Source organism: Rhinoderma darwinii, chromosome 7 (genome assembly GCF_050947455.1).
Source record: "Rhinoderma darwinii isolate aRhiDar2 chromosome 7, aRhiDar2.hap1, whole genome shotgun sequence".
NCBI lineage: Eukaryota > Metazoa > Chordata > Amphibia > Anura > Rhinodermatidae > Rhinoderma > Rhinoderma darwinii.
In genome coordinates this window covers 81,340,623-81,366,510 of record NC_134693.1, presented here as the reverse complement: position 1 = coordinate 81,366,510, position 25,888 = coordinate 81,340,623, and the positions used below count along the sequence as shown (strand labels likewise).

Genomic DNA, 25,888 nt, shown 5'->3' with positions numbered 1-25,888 from the left:
TTTCGTGACCAGTTCTTTATCCAATGTCAGGGAACTGCCATGGGCTCAAACATTTACCCCACATATGCTAATATATATATGCGTTCACTCGAGGACGATCTTGTCTATGTATCCCACCATTTTCGGCATGTACTGAGATGGTGGAGATACATAGATGATGTCTTCCTCGTCTGGACTGGCAGTTCTTCTGAACTTATGGATTTTCATAATTTCTTGAATACCATAGATCAGACAGTGAAGTTGACATTACTTCGCTCCAAAAGTACATTGCAATTTTTGGATGTGCTAGTGGAACTGAGTGGTACTACATTTTAAACCGATTTATTCGTTAAACCTACGGATAGGAACAGCCTACTGAGATATGACAGTTCACATCCTAGAAAAATGATTAATTCTTTGCCGGTTAGCCAGCTTATGCGAAGCAAGAGAATTATAGATTATAGATAGACCTGACAGACTTTGTGTTGGCCTTGATCAGATGATGGACGTATATTAGATCAGCATTGACGTAGGATAGATTCTATCCCTAGACCTGATCTTTTACAAGATAGGGTATGTAGGGATCAAAAACGTATCCCATTTATTACCACTTACTCACAGATGAGTAATCGGATATATGACGTTATACGGTTACACTGGCCCATGTTTCCCGCATGTAGAACCTTTCTGAAAACCGCCCATGTTTACTTATCGTAGACCACCCAATCTGAGACACAAGTTAGTCAGATCGAACTCTGGACCATCAAGGGTTATACGACAGCTGTTCTGGTCTTCCCCGAAGGGTTGTTTCCCATGTCTCAGTTGCACAAATTGCACGCTTTTGGTTAAAGGACCAGTGTCACGGGAAAATTATTTTTTTATCAATTTGCTTTTAGTGTTTTATTAAAAAAAAAAAATTTATTTGTGTGTTTGTGATTTACTTTTTTTTATTTTTTAACTTTTTCTTCCCTATGGGGGCTGCCATTTTTTTTTCCATCTCTGTATGTGTCGATTAACGACACATACAGACATGGAATACGGCACATACAGTCCCATAGAGAATGCGAACGGGGCCCGTTCCATCCACTATGCTGTACGCCGTCTCTGTGGGAACGGCGCATGCGCCACTCCCACACAGTCCAAATTGAACTGTGCGACGTCCAGCGCCATTTTCTTGTGGACCGGAAGTCGCGGCCGGACAGTAAGATTACTACTTCCGGTCGCGGCTTCCGGACTTGTGCACTTGGAGCGGAGGTAGCAGACGGAGTGGACGGAACGGAGGGAGCGGCGGCGGCAGGTAAGTGAGGTCTGTGTATGTACGTGTTTTACTGTGTTTACTACAGTATGTTAACCTACTACACTGTGTGTTAGCTCAAAAAATGGCGACACACCGTGTAGGAGGTTTGACCGTTCAATCCCCTCGTTTCTCCCGGCAATAGCCAGGATAAAGGAGGGGGGATTCTGAGAGCTCACTAGAGCGAGTGAGTTTTCTCAAATTTTGCAGCATAAAGCAATGTGGTTGCTTTACCACATGCAATGCTGCAATTTTGGGAAATGCTCCATCTAGTGACCAGCGCTGGGAAATATTATAAATTAGAATCTAATTTATAATATTTCCAAACTCGTGAAAAAATAAAAAAAAATTAGAACAATGTTTAATCACCTATACACTAATTGTTTGACTAAAAAGAAAAAAACATTTTTTCTAGCGACACATTACCTTTAACCCCTTAAGGACGCAGCCTAGTTTTGGCCTTAAGGCTCAGAGCCCATTTTTCAAATCTAACATATTTCACTTTATGTGGTAATAACGTCGGAATGCTTAAACCTACCCAAGCGATTCTGAGATTGTTTTCTCGTGACACATTGGGCTTCATGTTCGTGGTAAAATTTGGTCGATATATTCAGTGTTTATTGGTGAAAAATTGCAAAATTTAGAGAAAATTTTGAAAAAATTGCATTTTTCAGAATTTAAATGCATCTGCTTGTAAAACAGACGGTTATACCACCCAAAATAGTCACTAGTTCACATTTCCCATATGTCTACTTTAGATTGGCATCGTTTTTTGAACATTCTTTTATTTTTCTTGGACGTTACAAGGCTTAGAACATAAACAGCAATTTCTCATATTTTTAAGAAAATGTCAAATGCCTTTTATTTAAGGTACCTGTTCAGTTCTGAAGTGGCTTTGAGGGGCCTATGTATTAGAAACCCTGATAAAACACCCCATTTTAAAAACTAGACCCCTCAAAGTATTCAAAACAGCATTTAGAAAGTTTTTTAACCCTTCAGGCATTTCACAGGAATTAAAGCAAAGTGGAGGTGAACTTTGCAAATTTCATTTTTCTTGCGGAATTTCAATTTTATTCATTTTTTTTTCTGTAACACAGAAGGTTTTACCAGAGAAACACTACTAAATATGTATTGTCCAGATTCTGCAGTTTTTAGAAATGTCTCACACGTGGCTCTAGTGTGCTCGTGGACTAAAACACAAGCCCCAGAAGCAAAGAAGCACCTAGTGCATTTTGAGTCCTCTTTTTTATTAGAATATATTTTAGGCAGCATGCCAGGTTTGAAGAGGTGTTGAGGTGCCAAAACAGTAGGAATCCCGCAATAGTGACCCCATTTTGGAAACTACACCCCTCAAGGAATTTATTTATGGTTGTTGTTACCATTTTGACCGCACAGTTTTTTCACAGCACCTATTTCAATTGGGCTGTGACATTAAAAAAAATGACATTTTTTCCAATAAGATGTAATTTTTTAGCAAAATTTCTTATTTTCACAGGGAACAAAATGCTCAATTTTGTTGCCCAATTTCTCCTGAGTGCAGTAATACCCCATTTGTGGCAATAAACTGCCGTTTGGGCCCATGGGAGGCCTCAGAAGGGAAGGAGCGCTGTGTGTTCTTTGGAGTCCAGATTTTGCTGGATTGGTTTTCGACTGCCATGTCGCATTTGCAGAGCCCCAGAGGTATCAAAGCAATGGAAACCCACCAGAAGTGACCCCATTTTGGAAACTACACCCCTCAAGGAATTCATTTATGGGTAATGTGACCATTTAGACCCCATAGTTTCTTCACAGAACTTATTTCAATTGGGCTGGGAATTAAAAAAAAATATATTTTTTCCAATAATATGTCATTTTAGCTCAAAAATTCTTATTTTCACAAGAAATAAAATACTCCATTTTGTTTCCCAATTTGTCCTGAGTGCGGCAATACCCCATTTGTGGTGATAAACTGCCGTTTGGGCCTATGGGAGGGCTCAGAAGGAAAGGAGCGCTGTGTGTTCTTTGGAGTCCAGATTTTGCTGGATTGGTTTTCGGGTGCCATGTCGCATTTGCAGAGCCCCAGAGGTATCAAATCAATAGAAACCAATCACAAATGACCCCATTTTGGAAACTACACCCCGCAAGGAATTCATTTATGGGTGTTGTGACTATTTTGACCCCATAGTTTTTTCACAGAACTAATTTGAATTGGGCTGGGAATGAAAACAAAATTATTTTTTTCAAATAATATGTAGTTTTGGCTGAAAATTTCTTATTTTCACAAGAAACAAAATACCCCATTCTGTTGCGCAATTTGTTCTGAGGGCCGCAATACCCCATTTGTTGTGATAAACTGCCGTTTGGGCCCATGGGAGGGCTCAGAAGGAAAGGAGCGCTGTGTGTTCTTTGGAGTCCAGATTTGGCCTACTGGGGATTTTCTAGTGCGAAGTCATGTATGCAGAAGCACCTGAGGTACCAGTACAGTTGAAACCCGCAAGAAGTGACCCCGTTTTAAAAACTACACCCTTAAGGCATTCATCTAGAGGTGTAGTGAGCATTTTGACCGGAGACCTACACCCCATAAACTGTAATGTGGGTTCTCCCGGGTATGGCAATACCCTACATGTGGCTGTTATCAGCTGCCTGGACACACAGCAGGGCCCAGAGGGGAAAGACGAGGGGGGATAAGCTGTGCGGAGTGCATCAGGGTAAGTAAAATTGGGGTAAATTATAAACCAAGGGATGTATGATAAATTTTAAAACACTCTTTCATACAGAGCTCGGGTTATTCGGGACACGTGTCACATTGCTATATTGTGTCATCCCTTATCGCCCTCTTATAGCAGACTTTGCTCCTCTTTTGACTTTTTCCCTTCTTGCCAGTTTGGGGAACTTCTCCTGGAAAGTGTTGCCGCCTTGGTACGATGCGTGTGGCCCCGCTTCCAGAAGTACTGGGTGTCCCCCTTCTTGGTCCCTAAAGATTAGGTTCTTGATAATCACCTCTTGAAATTCCAGGAAAGTTCCCGTCTGGCCTGCACATCGACGTAGCACGTACGCATTGTACAAAGCCATCTGTATGATGTGCACGGCCAGCTTCTTATACCACACCGCATAGCGCTGTAGGGCTTCAGGGTTTGATCTTACAAGTCCATCCCTCCCATGTACCTATTGTAGTCCAGGATGCAGTCTGGTTTGGGGGTGGCCTTTCCTTCATATATCCTAAACCTGTAGGTATACCCTGATGCACTCGCACAGCTTATACATCTTCACGCCATACCTTGCCCTCTTACCCGGCAGGTACTCGCGGAATTGAACCCTCCCTTTAAAATGTACCAGGGACTCATCAATAGAAATACACTTCTCGGGGTGTATGCTGGGGAAAACCGGGCACTGGAACGGTCTAATAGGGGTCTCCGTTTATACAAACGGTCAAAACTGGGGTCATCTCAGGGTGGGCACGGCTCATTATCAGTATAATGTAAGAAATGAAGTATTGCCTTATTTATTTATTTTTTTAGGTTCCAGTTCAGTTCTGAAGTTGCTTTGAGGGGCCCATATATTAGAAACCCCTATGAAATACCCCATTTTAGAAACTAGACCCCTCAAAGTATTCACAACAGCATGTAGAAAGTTTATGAACCCTTTAGGTGTTTCACAAAAATTTAGAGCAATGTAGAGGTGAAATTTACATTATTTTTTTTGTCAGAAAATCCTCTTTATACCATTTTTTTTATAACACAAAAGGATTTATCAGAGAAACGCAACTTAATACGTATTGCCCAGATTCTGCAGTTTTGAGAAATATCCCACATGTGGCCCTAGTGCGGTAATGGACTGAAGCACCGGCCTCCGAAGCAAAGGAGCACCTAGTGGATTTTGAGGCCTCTTTTTTATTAGGCACCATGTCAGGTTTGAAGAGGTCTTGTGGTGCCAAAACATTGGGAACCCCCCAAAAGTGACCCCAATTTGGAAACTAGACCCCTTGAGGAATCCATTGTAGTTTTCTTGGGGTGCATGCGGCTTTTTGATCAGTTTTTATTCTATTTTTAGGTGGCGTGGTAACTAAAAAACAGCAATACTACTATTGTTTTTTTATTCTATTTTTTTTACAGCGTTCACCGTGCGCTATAAATGACATATTCACTTTATTCTGCGGGGCGATACGATTACGGCGATACCAGATGTTTATAGTTTTTTTTAATGTCCTATGGCGTTTGCACAATAAAATACGTTTTGTAAACAATCATTCACTTTTTGTGTTACCTTATTCTAAGAGCCATATCGTTTTTATGTTTCAATCAATAAAGCCGTGCGAGGACTTATTTTTTGCGTAACGAACTGTAGTTTCGATCAGTACCATTTTTCGGTACATGCGACTTTTTGATCTCTTTTTATTCCATTTTTTGGGAGGTGAAGTGACCAAAGAATTGTGATTGTGGTACGGTTTATTATTATTTTATTTTACGGCGTTCACCGCGTGGGATAAATAACGAAATAATTTTGTAGTTCAGGCCGTTTCGAACGCGGTGATACCAATTATATATAGTTTATTTGTTTGTTTATATATTTTTATTAATAATAAAAGGACTGATAAGGGAAAAGGGGGGATTTTTACTTTTATTACTTTTAAATCTTTTATTTTCTTATTTTTACACATCTTTTTTGAACTTTTTTTTTACTGTATTACTTTGTCCCACTAGGGGACTTGAGGGCAGGAGGCCCTGATCGCTATTCTAATACACTGCACTACATGCGTAGTGCAGTGTATTAGAACTGTCAGCTACTCACTGACAGCAAGCATAGTGGGTCCTGACGTTGTCAGGACCCACTAGGCTTCCGTCTATGGCATAGCCGGACGCCATTGTTTGGTGTCCGGTTGCCATAGTCACCATCGCCGGCCGCTATCGCGTAGCAGGCCGGCGATGGCAGCTTAACCCCTAAAAAGCCGCGATCTCTATAGAACGTGGCTTTTAAGGGGTTAATCGGCGGGGACACAGCGATCGGTCCCCGCTGTAGGAGCTGTGACAGCTGCTGAACAAGACAGCAGCTTCACAGCTCCTGTATGTGTCGGGAGGACGGCCGAAACGGCCGTTACTCCCGTGACGTACTATTACGTCATGGAGCGCGAACGATACAGCTGCCATGACGTAATAGTACGTCAAGGAGCGGGAAGGGGTTAAGGGCAGTCAGTTTGTGCATCCTGACACTGGTAAACTATTCTTCATCAATTATTTTTTGACATGTAATACCGAATTTATTATTTATGTACTCCAATGTCCTTGTCACCTCGTGTATGTAGGAGAAACGACACTTAATGCGAAAAGGAGACTGAACCAACACCGTTATACTATACGGAAGAAGAGATTTGAAATTTTGTATAGTAGACCATGTACCCCCATTACGTAGGGGTGGTGATAGGGTCAGATTGTTGAAACGTCGTGAGGTATAGTGGATTTATAGATTGGGTACACTCAAACCATGTGGATTAAACGTGGAGTTTCCTCTGGGTACCGTTATTAAATAAATTTATATACAGCTACATCTCGTATATTAGATATTCGGTCCACGTCCCCATTGGTATTAAGATTGATTACCATCTCATGTCTTTTTCCCAAAAATTTATTTATTACATGTTTCTTTATTCACAGATCACGTTTCTCATATCACATCGCGGCATTGATCGACTCATCGACATTGTGATTGGCTCATTTATATTAGAGTAATATGCCTAATGCAACTTTCGTTGAATATCTTGACAACTACAGTTTGTATTTCTGAATGTATCGAGACGTGCCAATATTTGATGTGCGACATCAATATTGGGTTAGGCAGGTATCATTATGCAGTTTGTGCTGATTTCGCGTTACATATGTGTATAGGGAGTAGATTTATTTTTTCAGAATACTCTATAAAGGGTTCTGAATATAAACCTCCACGCAATAGGCTGGGCTTTCCTTTGCCTTATATATGCACATACTTATTGGGCACTTCAGTATAAACTGTCTTCCCACATGGAGTACGGGTGACAAGGGCTTCCCTTTCACTCGCTAAATCCATTACTTATCGTGGATTTTTTCGCACATCTGAGATTGGCATTTGCCCTCTTCAGATATGGCTGACTGGCGTTCCTTTCGGGACTGCGCATGCGTGACATGCGCAGTACGAATAGTAATGCTTCTGCAAGCCCGATATTCCGGAGCCTGCGTAGTGGCGGCTCGGTAATGGCGATTATAACGCACATGTACTATGTGTATATTGGAGCCGGATCCTTACTCTCGGTGAGTCCCTCAAGTGTAGTGATACTTACACATATGTATGATCTCTACTAATTACATACAATTAAAAGATTGTTAGATTGTATAACCATCTATATTGCATCATGTTATGTATTGTAGTCCTGCTTGGATAACACTTTTGTAACACACCCCTTACTTGTCTAAAAGTTGTGTATATGAATTCACTATGTATCTTTTTTGCAACCTTGTACGTGGTTGCATTTTATTGGCACTACTTTTTTATAATATTGGTTCTCTTATATATGTGTGGTCATGACATGAATTTGTCCACTTGAGAAAGGCTCCTGTGTTGAGCTGAAACGTCGTGTTTGTATGGACCAATAAAGCACCTTTTTCTATTTTGCTTATACCTTGGGGTGCTGCCTGATTTTTGGATTATATATATATATATGTGTGTGTACTGTTTACACACACACACACACACACACACACACACACACACACACACACGTAGCTCAGAGAACTGTAACAAAGTATAACAATTATTTTTTTCACATAAAACACTAACGCGAACACTGGAACACAACGTTTTTTTGTGTTTTTTTTACATTTTTCTCACGTAAAACACTAACCACTGACCAACTATTTTTTTAGGTTGTTTTTGTTTTAGAACGCTTAGTAAAACTTACTACACTTCCTAACTGACACTGAGGCACACTGAGGCTGACTGACAAGTGACGTGATTGACGCTGACTGACACGGACGCTATGGATTGATACTGACAATGGATTGTCGCTGACTGACACGACGAATTGACGTAGACGAGCAACTACCTACGAACTAAATCAAATTATTATTTATGATCAAAAAAGAAAAAATATCTCCCTTATACACTGGGAGGCGTTGGGGAACAGGGGAAGTGAAAATTAGGAGTTATTCACTATTTTCACTGACAACCCATACAGGCTCTGATCTCTCCAACTACTAAACACCAACTAAGAGATCAGAGCCTGTATCCTGTATTTTTCACCTGCCCTGCAAGAAAACGCACTGTGATTGGTAGGTCTGAACAGACCCACCAATTACAGCACTCACCGGCAATGGACCAATAGCAGCGGTCCATTGCCGGTCACATGGGACATGGGGAGGGAGCACAGGAAGAGTTTTTACAACTTTTCTAATACTATTGATCACTTTTAGGGAGGATCGGTGGATCTGTACAGATCCACCGATCACATAGATCGCCGGCATTGGACCGCTTTTATGGGTCCATTGCAAGTGACTGAGATGTGTAAGCTGTCGGGGGGAGGGTATTTTTTTTAACCGCCCCCGGCTAAAGCGTACTGTGATTGGTGGGTCTGAACAGAAATCTCCGGCAATGGCCGCTATTGGTCCATTTCCGGTCACATGGTGCATGGGGCAGGGAGGGGGACCTTTGTAACCATTCCCGGACTTAACTACAAGTCCCGGAAACGTTTTTTTTTAAACTTTAACAGTAAAAACAATGTGATCGGTGTATCTGTACAGATCCACCGATCACAGGTATGGGACCGCCAATCGGGCTCCGTTGCCAGTGACTCGGGAGTGTTAGCTGTCAGGGACAGCTTCTCTCCCGGTTCCCAGCGCACACAGCCACCGGCTGTGTATACCGGGACCAACTCCGTAACTATACGTCCTCGTGCGCAAAGTAACCTCCCGCGATGACGTCTAGTTACTGACTCGTGCGGGTAGGGGTTAACAACAACGACGTACTATTACGTTGGATGTCGTTAAGGGGTTGGCAAGGATTTTTTTTTTTTTTATAATAAGTGTCCCCCAGCCTTGGTTTGCCTTCCCTAAATCCCTCTACTAAACTTCTAACCAGTTTCAGTTTGATCTCCATAGTCACTGCTGCTCTCTCTGTTTGTTTACATCCCTTGCTTCTGGCCCTGGCTGTTTCCGGTCTTGTAACCCACCATACCCATGATCCCTTGCTGCATCTGTTTGACAGCTTGCATCCCCCCCTTCCTCCACAGCCTCTCAGCTATTTGGATACTACCATGCCCCCCTATGTTCATACGTCATTCCCTGCTCTAATTACAGGCACCCAGCTCCCTCCCTGCACTGTCCTAAACACCAACTAATAATCATCATTATTATTCTTTGTGCCACCTGCTGCTGCTGGATCTGTTCCAAGAGATCCTGTATTACAGTGAAGCAAATATCAAAGACTACGCCAAACAATGGTAAAACAGGTTTTTGTTTTTTTTACATAATTTACTATAAATGTACGGGCAGGGGTGGGATCTGGCCGGTTGGTTTTTAAGATGACAACCGGTTCGCAGAACCGGGTGAAGCGGGAAGCCAGAACCAGTCCCCTGCACTCAATTGTATCCACGTCCTTAGGACGCGGATACAATTGAGTTGACTAGCGTGGACCTGGCGAGGCACATGATGCCTTGCCAGTCGGCGCTTTAGTGATGATGCAGTCGGCGCGATGACGATTACATCATTGCGCCACTGCATTGTTCCGATGGAGGAGGACTGACGTCACTGGAGGATGGCGCGGCAACGGGACAGGTAAGAAAATTTGTTTTTTTCCTTCTACTGTGGGGATTATAGGGACCGAGAACTACAGAAGACTATATAGGGGCCCTTATCTACAGGTAACGCCACATAGAGCGTTCCCCATATATAGGGACCCCTGTGGCGGTCCCCGTAGATAGAGACCCCTGTGGCGGTCCCCGTATATAGGGGCACCATGTGGCATTCCCCGTAGATAGGGGCCCCATGTGGCGTTCCCCATATATAGGGACCCCTGTGGCGGTCCCCGTAGATAGAGACCCCTGTGGCGGTCCCCGTATATAGGGGCACCATGTGGCATTCCCCGTAGATAGGGGCCCCATGTGGCATTCCCCGTATATAGGGGCACCATGTGGCATTCCCCGTAGATAGGGGCCCCATGTGGCATTCCCCGTAGATAGGGGCCCCATGTGGCATTCCCCGTAGATAGGGGCCCCATGTGGCATTCCCCGTAGATAGGGGCCCCATGTGGCATTCCCCGTAGATAGGGGCCCCATGTGGCATTCCCCGTAGATAGGGGCCCCATGTGGCATTCCCCGTAGATAGGGGCCCCATGTGGCATTCCCCGTAGATAGGGGCCCCATGTGGCATTCCCCGTAGATAGGGGCCCCATGTGGCATTCCCCGTAGATAGGGGCCCCATGTGGCATTCCCCGTAGATAGGGGCCCCATGTGGCATTCCCCGTAGATAGGGGCCCCATGTGGCACTCCCCGTAGATAGGGGCCCCATGTGGCATTCCCCGTAGATAGGGGCCCCATGTGGCATTCCCCGTAGATAGGGGCCCCATGTGGCATTCCCCGTAGATAGGGGCCCCATGTGGCATTCCCCGTAGATAGGGGCCCCATGTGGCATTCCCCGTAGATAGGGCCCCATGTGGCATTCCCCGTAGATAGGGCCCCATGTGGCATTCCCCGTAGATAGGTCCCCATGTGGCATTCCCGGTAGATAGGGCCCCATGTGGCATTCCCTGTAGATAGGGCCCCATGTGGCATTCCCTGTAGGTAGGGCCCCATGTGGCATTCCCTGTAGGTAGGGCCCCATGTGGCATTCGCTGTAGATAGGGCCCCATGTGGCATTCGCTGTAGATAGGGCCCCATGTGGCATTCGATGTAGATAGGGCCCCATCTACAGGGACTGCCACAGGGGCACAGGGGGCCCCATCTACAGGGACCGCCACAGGGGCACAGGGGGCTCCATCTACAGGGAACGCCACAGGGGCACAGGGGGCTCCATCTACAGGGAACGCCACAAGGGGCTCCATCTACAGGGAACGCCACAAGGGGCTCCATCTACATGGAACGCCACAAGGGGCTCCACCTACCGGGAACGCCACAAGGGGCTCCACCTACCGGGAACGCCACAAGGGGCTCCACCTACCGGGAACGCCACAAGGGGCTCCACCTACCGGGAACGCCACAAGGGGCTCCACCTACAGGGAACGCCACAAGAGGTTCCACCTACCGGTAACGCCACAAGGGGCTCCACCTACAGGTAACGCCACAAGGGGCTCCACCTACAGGTAACGCCACAAGGGGTTCCATTTACAGGAAACACCACAGGGGGCCCCATCTACAGGAAACGCCACAGGGGGCCCCATCTACAGGAAACGCCACAGGGGGCTCCATCTACAGGGAACGCCACAAGGGGCTCCATCTACAGGGAACGCCACAAGGGGCTCCATCTACAGGGAACGCCACAAGGGGCTCCATCTACAGGGAACGCCACAAGGGGCTCCATCTACAGGGAACGCCACAAGGGGTTCCACCTACCGGGAACGCCACAAGGGGCTCCACCTTAGCGGGAACGCCACAAGGGGCTCCACCTACCGGGAACGCCACAAGGGGCTCCATCTACAGGGAACGCCACAAGGGGTTCCACCTACCGGGAACGCCACAAGGGGTTCCACCTACCGGGAACGCCACAAGGGGCTCCACCTACAGGGAACGCCACAAGGGGCTCCACCTACAGGGAACGCCACAAGGGGCTCCACCTACAGGGAATGCCACAAGGGGCTCCACCTACAGGGAACGCCACAAGGGGCTCCATCTACAGGAAACGCCACAGGGGGCCCCATCTACAGGAAACGCCACAGGGGGCCCCCATCTACAGGAAACGCCACAGGGGGCGCCATCTACAGGAAACGCCACAGGGGGGCCTATCTACAGGGGGCACTATAAGTGAATGCCACAGGGGGCACTATCTACAGGGAACGCTACAGGGGGCACTGTCTACAAGGAACGCTGCAGGGGGCACTATCTACAGGGAACGCTGCAGGGGGCACTATCTACAGGGAACGCTGCAGGGGGCACTATCTACAGGGAACGCTGCAGGGGGCACTATCTACAGGGAACGCTACTACCTACAGAGGGCTCTATGGGGAGAACTATCTATAGAGGGCATTACTGGGAGCACTATCTACAGAGGGCTCTATGAGGGGCACTATCTACAGGGGGCACTGTGTGTGGTGCATTACTTTACAGTGTTTGACACAATTTTATTCAGGGGCACAGTGTATGTTACTATTATATTCAGGGGCACAGTGCGTAGCGCTATTATATTCGGGGACACAGTGTATGAGACTATTATATTTGGGGGCATAGAGTGTGGTACCATAAGAATTTTCTCGTCGTTTATAGGTGCAGAAATGTTGAAAAAGTGAGCTTCCGAAGACACCTGAGCAGCAAATTCACCCATTTCTGCAGAAATGGGTCATGGCCAGGAGGCATCATAGAGTTCTGGACCAGATGGAAAAGTAAAGAGAACGACTAGAATCTGAGAAGTCGTCACCGGTGAGTCACTAAATGTAAATGTTTATTCTGCCTGTGACTTTTCAGTCACTGTATCATCTGCAGCGAGATGATGTGTGTATCGTTCTTTTTTGTGGAACAGCAACTCCCAGGATATCCTTACCTTCTTTCTGGCTATACTGGGAGCTGTAGTTTTATGCCGTACAAACTTATATGGCAGGGGTTAAAACTAAATTGACAAATTATCTCTGTACTGAGCTGTATTTGTACTGGTGCTGTATATATGTACTGAGCTTGGTTCTGGAGTTATATTCATCATAACAACCATGCTCAATACATATATACAGCACCAAAGAGAAGCTCAAAACAAATCAAGAACTAAGCTCTGCATATAAATACAGTACCAGGACCAAGCCCAGTACATATATACAGCACCATAACAAAGCTTAGTACATATATACAGCACCAGAACAAAGCTCAGTACATATATACAGCACCAGAACAAAGCTCAGTACATACATATCAGAACAACCAAGCTCAAAACACATTATAACATATATATACATATACATACACATACTGAGCTTGGTTCTGGTGCTGTATATATGTACGGAGCATTGTTCTGGTGCTGTATACATGTACTGAGCTTTGTTCTGGCGCTGTATATATGTACTGAGCTTTGTTCTGGTGCTGTATATATATGTACTGAGCTTTGTGCTGGTGCTGTATATATGTACTGAGCTTTGTGCTGGTGCTGTATATATGTACTGAGCTTGCTCCTGGCACCGTATCTGTGCATTAGCTGGAAGAGTTGTCGCGGCTTACTGCGCACTGTCCTCCAACCTTCTCATGTGCACAGCCTAACTAAATGGGCTGAGCACGCTTAGGTTATTGAATCTGCGCATATAGGCCTATATGTAATGGGTGAGTTTAATATAATGTGTGGGTAGGTCTGTACGCTTATGTAATTATATAAATAGTGTGCCAATCCACACAAACATTAGGGAAAGGGAATTTCTTTATTTAGAGTCCACTTTAATGTAGGGGGTATTTGGAATATCATAATTATTTCATTTTATTATTACAATCATTTTCAATGGCGCGATACACCGCAAGACACAGTGAACCCATCCCCCCTCCCCGCATGTCTTCGTCCGAAAAACAAGGAACCTGTTAAAAATTTGAATCCCACCCCTGTGTACGGGTCTCTCTCTCTCTCTCACTGTCATGTTCTCTCTCACTGTCATTTCCGCGCCCCCTCGCTGTCATTTCCGCGCCCCCTCGCTGTCATTTCCGCGCCCCCTCGCTGTCATTTCCGCGCCCCCTCGCTGTCATTTCCGCTCTATAGTAGTTAACTGCGCTATTGTTTCCACCAAAAAAAAATAATAATTAGCAACTGAAGCGTTACCATTGTAATCCATGATAGCGCAAACGGTAGCTATGGCTTTAGTTCGGTTTACGTTCAGGGGTTCCTCCGACAGAAAATTCTGATGGAACCCTACAAACGTAAGCCGAATGCTGATGCGAACGAGGCATAAGGCAAATGGAAGATATGGTTTCCGTTCGACCTTTCCGCTGAAGGTACCCATGAACGGAAAGCCAAACGGAACCCATATATGGAAGCCCGACGCTGATGTGAACAGGCCCTAAGTTAGGGGCGTAGCCAAGTCGGGCTGGGGTGGCATGTGCCCTGGGCGCAACTAAGAGGGAAGGTGAGGGAGCGCAACGCTCCGGCCTGGTATCCGCTATTAGAGGGAGAGAGAGATATATATATATATATATATATACATACACACACACACACACACACACACACACGATGCATCAAAACTTCTATACAGTTTCGATACCGTGCATCCCCAAACGGTTCAAAACCGTTATTTCATGTGTTACGATACATAGCCGTGCGGCCCCACAGTTCAGTATTGTAACACATGAATGTATGAGAGCGGGGCTGCGGCTGTGTAATACAGCCATCGCCCCGCTCCCGAGTCCGGACAATAAGTGAGCGCCGTCAGGATGATGTGATGCGGTCAGCGCTAATGAGCGGCGACACTGAAGACCGACACTGCAAAACATCCCCATGTTCTGTGTTCAGTGCCTGAACCGCCGTTCATTAGTGCATTACCTCCTGCTGACCGCGTGCGCACTTATTGTCAGGAGCAGGGCAATGGCTGTTTTACACAGCCGCAGCCCCGCTCCATAACGGCGGAGATCAGAGAAACTTCTCATCTCCGCCGCTATTCTCCTGAATGCTGCGATCAAAGCTGCCCGCCACTGCAGCATTCAGAGGTAAATGAGAAGGGGGATGCCCCTTTGGATCGCGTCACAGGGAATTAATTTATAGCATCCATCATGTTTACGCGGTTATAAAATACAAAACTGCTTTCTTTCACTTATTAATGTGAGGCACGAGGTGTTATGAACTTTGAACCTCAATGTACCTCACATTAATAGTAATTAACCCAAACACGTACCTCACACATTAACCCAATGTTGTCAATTATGTGAGGCACGTGGAGGTTCAAAATTCATCACACCACACGCCTCACATCAGAAAACGGGGGAACTTTTTTTTTTTTATTATTGCCAAAAGTATCGTTTTGGTATCGAGTATCGCAATACTACACGAAGTATCGGTATCGAAGTCCAAATTCTGGTATCGTGACAATATATATACGTTGAGGGCTCTGCCAGGAGAGGAATCCCCAGCCAGAGCGTCGGCAACCCTCTGGCTAGGGATTCCACTCCTAGAGGGAGCCCCAATGGTTGCGTCGTATATCACGGACCGAAAACGCTCGTGTGTTATGCTCCTAAGGCCCTGTTCGCACAGAGATTTTTGACACGTTTTTTGACGCGGAAACCGCGTTGGAAAACGCGCCCAAAAAAGTTTTCGAAAATGCCTCCCATTGATTTCAATGGGAGGCGGATGAGTTTTTTCCCATGAGCGGAAAAAAACGCTTGTGGGGAAAAAGAAGCGAAATGCCCTATCTTCAGGCGTTTACGTCTCTGACCTCCCATTGACATCAATGGGAGGCAGAGAAAGCATATTTCGCTGCGTTTTTGCCCGTGACGCTCAATGGGCGCGAGCGAAAAACGCCGGAAAAAACGCGGCAAACGGCGTGCAGGCAAATCAAAATCTGCCTCAAAATGACAAACGGAATTTTGAGGCAGAATTTTCTGCCTGCAAAAAACTCTGTGTGAACAGGGCCTAACAGTTCCGCCTGTAAAGGGGCATGGTCTGATACACTCTGTGGTGCATATTCAATAGGATATGCAATTGATATAGGCATGTACAAAGATAGATCTACCCTCAGTATCCGTGCTCGTTCTAGTGGCCTCCCAGTGTACCGAGCGATGTATCAAGATCGATACCCCGCAAGAATATTAAGTATGCCACGAGTGCCTGGCCCATTGACCCCACGGTTATTGTAATCTGCCAAGAGTTGCAGAGGTTAAATGGGGCTTTTGAAGACATAAAATATGGGGACCGAACCTAATATGTGCAAAAAACACCATTCTTTTACGCGATTGTCCTAATCCCCGGATATTCCAGGACATCACCTTTAATAACAACACTATAGCACCACAGGTTCATATTCTGAGCAAGGGATGTACCTGTATGGCTAAAATGTAAATAATCCACACAAAGAATACATTTCAGGTCAATATATATATATATATATATATATATATATATATACACACACACACACACACACACACACACACACACACATACATATATACATACATACGAAAGAAAATTAGTAAAATATATATATATAAATATATACACATAGGCATATAGTGTCAAGCTTCAAAACGTTTTGTATAACTAGACCCTGCGACAAGCCTTCTTTACCGTGAGAACTGTGAATCTATGGAATAGCCTACCGCAGGAGCTGGTCACAGCAGGGACAGTAGATGGCTTTAAAAAAGGCTTAGATAATTTCCTAGAACAAAAAAATATCAGCCCCGAAGTCAATGTGTAGAATTTTTGCTTCATCCCTTCCCTTTTTCCCCATCCCTAGGGTGAACTCGACGAACACGTCTTTCTTCCATGCGTTTTCACGGATGTTTGCCTATAGACTTAAGAAGTGGCACCAGGAAAAAGAAGCAGTGCAATGTGCTGCTGAACAGAAGACATGACCAGCCATGCTGTAAACTAGAAAATGGCGTTTCATGTGACCATCTTGGGGGTGTTTTCAGTAGGTTGGGTCAATTGAAGACAATCTTCAGTTTTTTGGCACATTGATGTCACCCGGACGGAAAAAAATGACAAACTGAAGGTAATTGCAGAAAAAAACTGATGCACAATCGTCAGTTTCTCACGGACTGAACTCAGCACGGGTTTAAACAGCGCTCGTCTAAACAAGCCCTAAGGGAGCTGCAATAGTGAAGGCTAAAGGCTGTCACACAGCATTCCAAGAAACAGATTTCTTTAAAAAAAAATTGCCTGTATTAACATGACAGAAGTGGCACCTCAAAGACGTATATTTCGTTTTGGGTTTTTTGAAGTTATTTTCGAGGGAAGTGTTCTTAAAGAGACTTGTCAGGTTTTTTTTAACTATTCTTCTGACCAAGACACAGCTGTACATTATTTCGTATAAAGTCTAAATTCTATACAATATTTCAGTAGTTGCCTCAAGAAAACTTAGACATGGTAGGAAAGGATAAAGAAAACCTGCCACGTCCTCTTTAAAGAAAGCTTCAAGCTTATTGACGGGAATAGTAAATCTAACTGGTTACCTGAATACAAGACTAAGAATGACAATGCTTACCTGTGTCATAACCGACATGGAGCGTCCACGTGTTGTGCTGACCATTCATAGGGCAAGGGATGAGGAAAGCACAAATAAGCACCATTACCATTGAGACAACAACTGTCAGAAGAAAAACGGTGGTCCGCACACATGATATCAACGAGGATAGTGGCTTTAGTTCTGGTTCCAGAGATCCCGTGGTAGACAGTCCATCCTGTTTATTATCTACTGGCCGCTGTTGGACCCTCTTGGACATTCCTTCATCATCAGAGTCCCGATCCTGGGATGCCCCTCTCCCCTTTCCATTCTGAACTCCATTTTGCTGGATGTTGATTACGAGATCATCTTCACTCTCATCGCTATCGGCCTGCGTAAGAGGGTCATATTCCCTGGGGTCATGGGACTTTTTCCCTGAAAAACAGCAGGCAATTTGAAGTGACATTATACCACAAACGGACACTAATAATCTCATTTCTACATACTCACTGAATTTTTGAGACCCGGACAAGGAGCCAAGATTTTGCTTAGTTTTCTCTTTACACCATGCTCCTTCCAGCCTAAACATCATGATTTACACAGAGAATAGAAGGCTTTCAATTCAAGAGCAACATGATCTAGATAATCCCAAATAATCCAGTGCACTCTCCCTATGACTGCTCAGCACCAGCACCACAGACTCCAATCTGGTTTTACTCACACAAGGTTCACAAGTATTATTTGGAACATTCTAGGTGTGTTTTGCCTGCAGCACAGTAACAACGCAGCTTCAGAAAGTCCTTACTTTATTAATAATACAATATTGCCGCTTTTCTTTTGTATATATGAAAATAGGTCAGTGAGTGGGCTGAAATAGGCAAGGTGGCTCACGCCCTGAGAGTCTATATTTGGGTTGAATTGCATAGTAAAAAGTCGTGTATGTTACATAAAAGTGGGTTGGACTAAGGTTATTAAATGAAGAAAGAATTCAACTTTTCAAAGACCTACAGTGGATGAATTGTTCCTGCAGTGTGTTTATCTGAGTTAGGAGAATATTACCTTACCATATCACAATTGCTGTATTATATAGGCTACTTCAACCTGGAATAACCTCCAAATCAGACACTTGTGAACGGTGCCTTATAATGGATAAGACACAAAAGTTACGTGAACAAATAACAAAAGGCCCTTTTACATGCGCCAATTATCGGGCAAATGAACGTTCATTAACTAGTTCCTGATTATTGCTCTGTGTAACCAGGGCAACGATCAGCCGACAAACGAGCAAATGCTAGTTCATCAGCCGATCGTATTGTTTATGCAGCAGAAAACATTATCGTTGTTGGCAGCACATCTCCCTATATAAACCGGGAGATGTGCTGCCGACATGATAGAAATGCATGAGGACGCGCGATCGTAGGAACAATCGCTCAGTCCCAAACACAAGGAGCTCGTTAACGTGTAAGGGGACCCTAGGTTTTGGTCCAAGTATTTTACCACTAAGATGTAGATAGCTTATCATAGGACAATGTAATACAAATCACCATTTTAGGCAAATATATATTGCTAAATCCAGCACAATCATCTCAAACAAGGCCAAAACAGGCTGCGTCCTAAAGCGGTTAATAAAGATGGACTCTATTTGCCAACAACTCTGACTGACCGTGTGACATTAATAGAGAAGTCCTGTCACACATTTCACTGCTTGTGGTCGGATTCTTGTTTTTTTCTGTGACTTTGCTCATAGGTGAATGTCCTCTATATCTGTTTGCATGATGTGCTGGGAGGTTACGCATGACGCCGTTCATGTTGCACATATAGCATCCACTAATCCAAATTAATCTGTTATTCCCTCCAGTGAATACCTATATCGTGTACATTCATGAATAGAGAAAGTGGGAGAGATCCTCCAGCTCACCTGTAGCGCTCGGGTCCTCGTGTCGGCGCACGTACTGGATAGACAACGAAGTAGGAGAAACGATCCAGCACTGAGACCAAATGTATCTGTTAAAATTGGAAAACTTCTTCCAAGTTTTATTTTCCAAATAAGGTGATTAAAAATGGATGGTCCGTGTTTCTTCAATATCGGTGGTTCATTAGGAAGAATAGGCGGGTGCCGGGTGCCTACGCGTTTCAGACGCGATCTGCGTCCTTAATCATGGCTTTCTGTAAAACTCTGTCAGACATCAGTGGACTTTATATCCGGTCCAACAGGTGAATTTGATTGTGGTCCAGGCTAATTACTATGCTGGAACGCTTTGCCATTTTTGTTCTGACGGCTGATCCGATAGATACAAAGGCCGGGAACCAGGAGCGGCCAGTCCAGTGTAGTATTTCACTTCTGTTTATATTCTTTATTTAACTTTGAATTTAGAAGGACTTCTCCTACTTCCTTGTCTATCCAGTGCGTGCGCCGACACGAGGACCCGAGCGCTACAGGCAATGTGAATACCTACTCAGGTGAGCTGGAGGATCCCTCCCATTTTCTCTATTACTAGCATCGGCTATTCCTCACGTGTTCAACCTTACCAGGATAAAGTGTTTCCTACATTATGCACACAAACTAAATGCACATAAATCACTAAATTATATCTACATTGTGGTAATTTGTTGGGAAGAAACAACAACAAATAAACGAGTGAATTTATATATGAGAAAAACTCTAAATATTATCTACAAGAATTATATACATACATCTTTCTGGCTGATTGCGTTTTAAAGACACCTTTTGCTTTTAAGTCACCATATATTGGAGATATAATTGAGTTGGAGTCAAATATCAACTAGAGATCATGAATCAGCAAGCACAAAACACTCGAGCCGAAATGGCTGCCAAAGTATTCGGCAATATAGAAAATTTGGGAGAAAATAACATGGAAATAGAAGACCTTTCCATTAACTAGAAAAACGAATGACTCAGGAGGCTAAAGTATGGTGGGATCTGACAACCCTTAGAAATTATACCACTAAAGAAATGATATCGAGAGGCCTGCACATGAAAAAGATCCTTACCTTCAATTACTCGGAAGAGTTCAGCAAAGAATGGAATCAAATCTGATCAAACTGCTCCTTAAAATTGATGGAACTAATCAAACAGGAGGAAATGAAATTATTGGAACTAAAAAGTGAAATTTCCAAAATAAAAAACACGCTGGACTCTCATTCTAGCTCACCTGATTTCATATTGTTGGAAGTACGTACTACCCAGAGCATAGACAAATTGGATAAAATAATAGCAGAAGTTAAACGAGGCAAATTTCAACGGGATATTCGGGACTATGCAAACAACGAGGTATATGAATGGAAAAATCGAGGAAGAAAGTATAACCAACTCAAACATATACTCAAATACCGAAAACACCAGAGAAAACAAAATGGATATTCAAACAGAGTAAGCTTCAGCTCCACTGAATTGGAGTCGACAGATGGGGGAAATGAGGGATCAGACAGTGAAGCACCTAGAGGGGGACATAGGTACAATTACAAAACAGCCAAAGTTAACTACACATCAAAAAACGAGGCAGGAGGGGCGGCAGAAAGCATAAAGTGCATGGATCACGAACCGAGCCGTCACCTCCGTACACGCAGGAACAAGTATCCAATTTAAACATCATCAACGTATCGTCAATTATCCTTACTCCAGAACAAACCGAAGTGCTGTCTTTGGGCATCAATTTTTCCCCCAGTCAAAATTTCGACTTATTTAACACCTTACTCGACATTAATAAATTTGTAAGAAACTTGACAGTGAAAAGACATTTTCATGCATTGGAAGAGCCTGAATTAGAACAAACAAGTAATGAAACATTCTTGCATGATGCCTTCTTTAATGATAACCAACAAACAGAACAACAAAAAATACAAAGAGAAAGAAAGGACTATAGTGCATTCTCCTTTGAAGAACAACGAACTGCCATTTGTCTGGAGAGTCTAGACACAAATAATCCTAACAAAACAACAAATATATCAAAGAACTTTGTAACCAAGAACCCAAGATTCTATCCAGTTATGTCAAGAACTGATTCCACGGATCGTTTCCAAACAGCCATTGAGAAAGATCTCCAACATTTAGCAGAAAACAAAAAATACAATAATAAATCAAATCTTCCAATAAAGCTTAGAAAAGCAGTCAAGTCTCTTCATGACAACAAAGATCTCATCATTAAAATGTCAGATAAAGGGGGCAGCATCACGATAATGGACAAAAGATTATAAAATACAGATTAAAAATCTACTGTCAGATCAAGATACATATAAAATACTCGAACACAACCCCACAGAAAAATTTCAAAAATAAATTAAACAATTATTAAACAATGGGTTAAAAACAGGTTCGCTTACACCTAGACAAGCAGAATATATGTACATAGAACATCCTATTATACCCATTATCCATGCACTCCCCAAAATACATAAAAACACTTTTCCCCCTCCAATGAGACCCATAGTGTCTGGTATAGGATCATTCTGAGAGAAAACATCAGAATGGATAGATTCTCTACTTCAACCCATAGCTCAAAATACCCCAGGCTTCCTAAAGGATACACGAGACGTGCTTCGTGCTTTTCACAGCAAAATATGGTTGGATAATTATACATGGCTAACATGTGCTGTCATCTCGTTATATACTATTATCCCCCATCACATAGCACTGCTAGCACTAAAACACTATTTGTCCATACATAACACCTATACCGAGGAGCTGCAGGCATTTATTTTAGAGACAATAATGTTGTTAATGTCACATAATTATTTTCTATTTGACAGTAATTTTTATTTACAATTGAAAGGCGTCTCCATGGGAGCCAAATTTTCTCCCTCCCTGGTCAATTTGGTGATGGCATGGTGGGAGGAAACATCCATTTTTTCAACAAACAACCCCTTTGTAGTCAACATTCACTGGTACGGAAGATATATTGACGATCTCCTATTTATATGGGATGGGGACACTTCCACCATCCCAGAATTCATAATCTTTCTTAATTCAAATACATCAAATCTTGGATTCACCTATACATGGAACAAAGACAGTATTACATTTTTGGACCTAGCGCTAATGGGAATGGCAGGAAGTCGGATCTGCACAAAAACCTTCCGGAAACCATTAAGTGGCAATACCATATTACATGCAACAAGTAACCACTCCAAGCAGACAATTGAATCTATCCCAATCGGGGAAATGAGCCGAGCTAAACGTAATTGTAGCTCAGACATACACTATGAATTGGAACAAAAACAAATTCATACCAGACTACAGAACAGAGGATATCCCAAATGGTCCTTAAAAAGAGCACAAAATGCTACCCACAAAAAATCCAGAGACTTCTTACTATTTAAAGAAAAGCCACATATAGCATCGGATTCAAACAAACCAACTTTGGTCCTTCAACAAAACAACCAGTTTAACCCGTTAGTGACCGGCCCATCGTGTTTCTACGTCGGTCACTAATGGGCATTATTCCGATGCCATAGACTTTTTACGTCGCGGCATCGGAATAAGTAAACAGAGCAGGGAGCTGTCAAATCTCCCTGCTCTCAGCTGCTAGAGGCAGCTGAGGGCTGGGGGCGTCCCTGCTCTGCCGGGTGAGATCGATATTAGTATCGATCTCACCCGTTTAACCCCTCAGATGCGGTGCTCAATAGCGAGCACCGCATCTGAGTGGTTTTGGAGAGAGGGAGGGAGCTCCCTCTCTCTCCCACCGACACCCGGCGATACGATCGCCGAGTGTCTGTGTCTCTAATGGCAGCCGGGGGTCTAATCAAGGCCCCCAGGTCTGCCTGGAGTGAATGCCTGGTAGATCATGCCGGAGGCATGACCTAGCAGATGTCTGTCCGTGTTAAACGGACAGGCAGTAATACACTGCAATACAGAAGTATTGCAGTGTATTATAAATGCGATCGCAGAATCGCATATTATAGTACCCTAATGGGACTAGTAAAAAAGTGAAAAAAAAGTTTAACACAGTTAATTTAAAAAAAAAATGTGAAAAAAAATGAAAAACCCAGCTTTTCCCCTCACAAAATGCTTTACTATTAAAAAAACAAAATAAAGTTAAAAAGTTACACATATTTGGTATCGCTGCATCCATAACGACCCCGACTATAAATCTATTACATTATTTAACCCGCACGGTGAACGCCGTAAAAAATGTAATAAAAAACTATGGAAAAATTGCGGTTTTCTGTGAATCCTGACTTAAAAAAATGTGATAAAAAGTGATCAAAAAGTCGCATCTACTCCAAAATGGTACCAATAAAAACTACAAGTCTTCCCGCAAAAAAAAAGCCCTCATGCAACCGCATCGGCGAAAAAATAAAAACGTTACGGCTCTTCAAATATGGAGACACAAAAACAAATAATTTTGAAAAAAAAGCGTTTTTACTGTGTAAAAGTAGTAAAACATACAAAAACGATACAAATTTGGTATCGTTGCAATCGTAACAACCCGCTGAATAAAGTTATTGTGTTATTTATATCACACGGTAAACGGCGTAGATTTAAGACGCGAAAAAGAGTGGCGAAATTTCAGGTTTTTTTTCTATTTCCCCCCAAATAAAAGTTAATAAAAGTTAATCAATAAATAATATGTCCCCCAAAATGGTGCTATTGAAAAGTACAACTTGTCCCGCAAAAAAACAAGACCTTATACAGCTATGTCGACGCAAAACCACTCAGATGCGGTGCTCGCTACTGTGCACCGCATCTGAGGGGTTAAACGGGTGAGATCGATACTAATATCGATCTCACCCGGCAGAGCAGGGACGCTCCCAGCCCTCAGCTGCCTCTAGCAGCTGAGAGCAGGGAGATTTGACAGCTCCCTGCTCTGTAAACTTATTCCGATGCCGCGACGTAAAAAGTCTATGGCATCGGAATAAGGCCCGTTAGTGACCGACGTAGAAACACGATGGGCCGGTCACTAACGGGTTAAAATATAAGTCCCAAAACATGAAATAATATAGACATATTTGGTATCGCCACGACCGTAACAATCTGTACAACAAATGTATAACATTATTTATGATGATCGGTGAATGGTGTAAAAAAAAAAATATATTAAAACTGCTGCGCAACTGCTTTTTTTCTGCATTTTAATCTAATTAAAAATGTATAGAAATTAAATGATAATGTATTTGTACCAAAAAATGGTACGTACATAAAGTACAACACGTCCCGCAAAAAACAAAGTCTCATACAACTACGTCGTAAAAAAAATAAGAGTTATGAGCGTCGGGATGCAAAGAGGGAAATGTAAAAAAAATTGCTCTGTCCTCAAGGCCAAAATTGGCCGTGTCCTTAAGGAGTTAAATGCTATGCTATTGAAAAAAATCCATACTCCCAAAAGAGGGGGAGATATTATACACAAGACACGTACAAGAGAGGCATATTGGGTTTTTAGGTTACAGACCAGGGTACCAAAAGGTCTCAACTTGAGGAAGGAATTAATGTTCCATTATTGTAAAGGATCTGCCAGGCACAACTTCTGTGTATACGCCCATAGGTAATCAGTCTGCACCTGAGTCTATGTCTCTGAGACTGACTCCAGCTTCCACCACTCAGGATGGCAGGCTTAGGAGTGGGAGAGCCTATCGCAGCCTGGCCAGACGGAGCTAGCTCCCGCCCTCTGTCTATTTATACCTGCCTTTCCTGTTCATCCTTGCTTGTGATTCTTCTCGTGTGGTTTCCTGGCCCAGCTACAGCTTCTACTATTTGATCCTGCTCCATACTGACCCTGGCTTACTGACTACTCTCCTGCTCTGCGTTTGGTACCTCGTGCACTCCTGGTTTGACTCGGCTCGTTTACCTCTCTTGTTGCTCACGGTGTTGCCGTGGGCAACTGCCCCATTTCCCTTAGCTTTGTGTACCCTTGTCTGTTTGTCTCGTGCACTTACTGAGCGTAGGGACCGCCGCCTAGTTGTACCCCGTCGCCTAGGGCGGGTCGTTGAAAGTAGGCAGGGACAGAGTGGCGGGTAGATTAGGGCTCACTTGTCCGTTTCCCTAACCCCATCATTACAATTATTGACTAAAATACACAACAAGTTGATAAATAATCCAAACAAATTATTCTGGTTTCATCATTTAAATTAATACCAACAATCAAATCAACCAATTCAATGCAATTAACGGGAATAAATATGTAAAACACAAATACACATTTTATGCCAACAAAATTACTAATATAATAATAAATAAGTTCATTATTAAATCCCCATCATTTTATTAACAGGAATAAATATATAAAACACAAATATACAATGTATGCCGAAAAATTACTAATATAATAACAAATATGTCCATTATTAAATTCCCATCATACAAGTCCAACATCACTATTTCATATATATTAAAAA

At 43.5% G+C, this 25,888-nt stretch overlaps 1 protein-coding gene across 1 annotated transcript in view; it reads right to left on the bottom strand.

The window, feature by feature from the left end:
• Positions 1–25,888, bottom strand: part of FAM234B (family with sequence similarity 234 member B) — a 156,112-nt gene that overhangs the window by 119,850 nt on the left and 10,374 nt on the right. Inside the window, exon 2 of the mRNA XM_075833616.1 lies at positions 17,582–17,974. Within this exon, the coding sequence (XP_075689731.1) occupies positions 17,582–17,974 (393 nt within the window). The remainder of the gene's footprint in view (positions 1–17,581; positions 17,975–25,888) is intronic.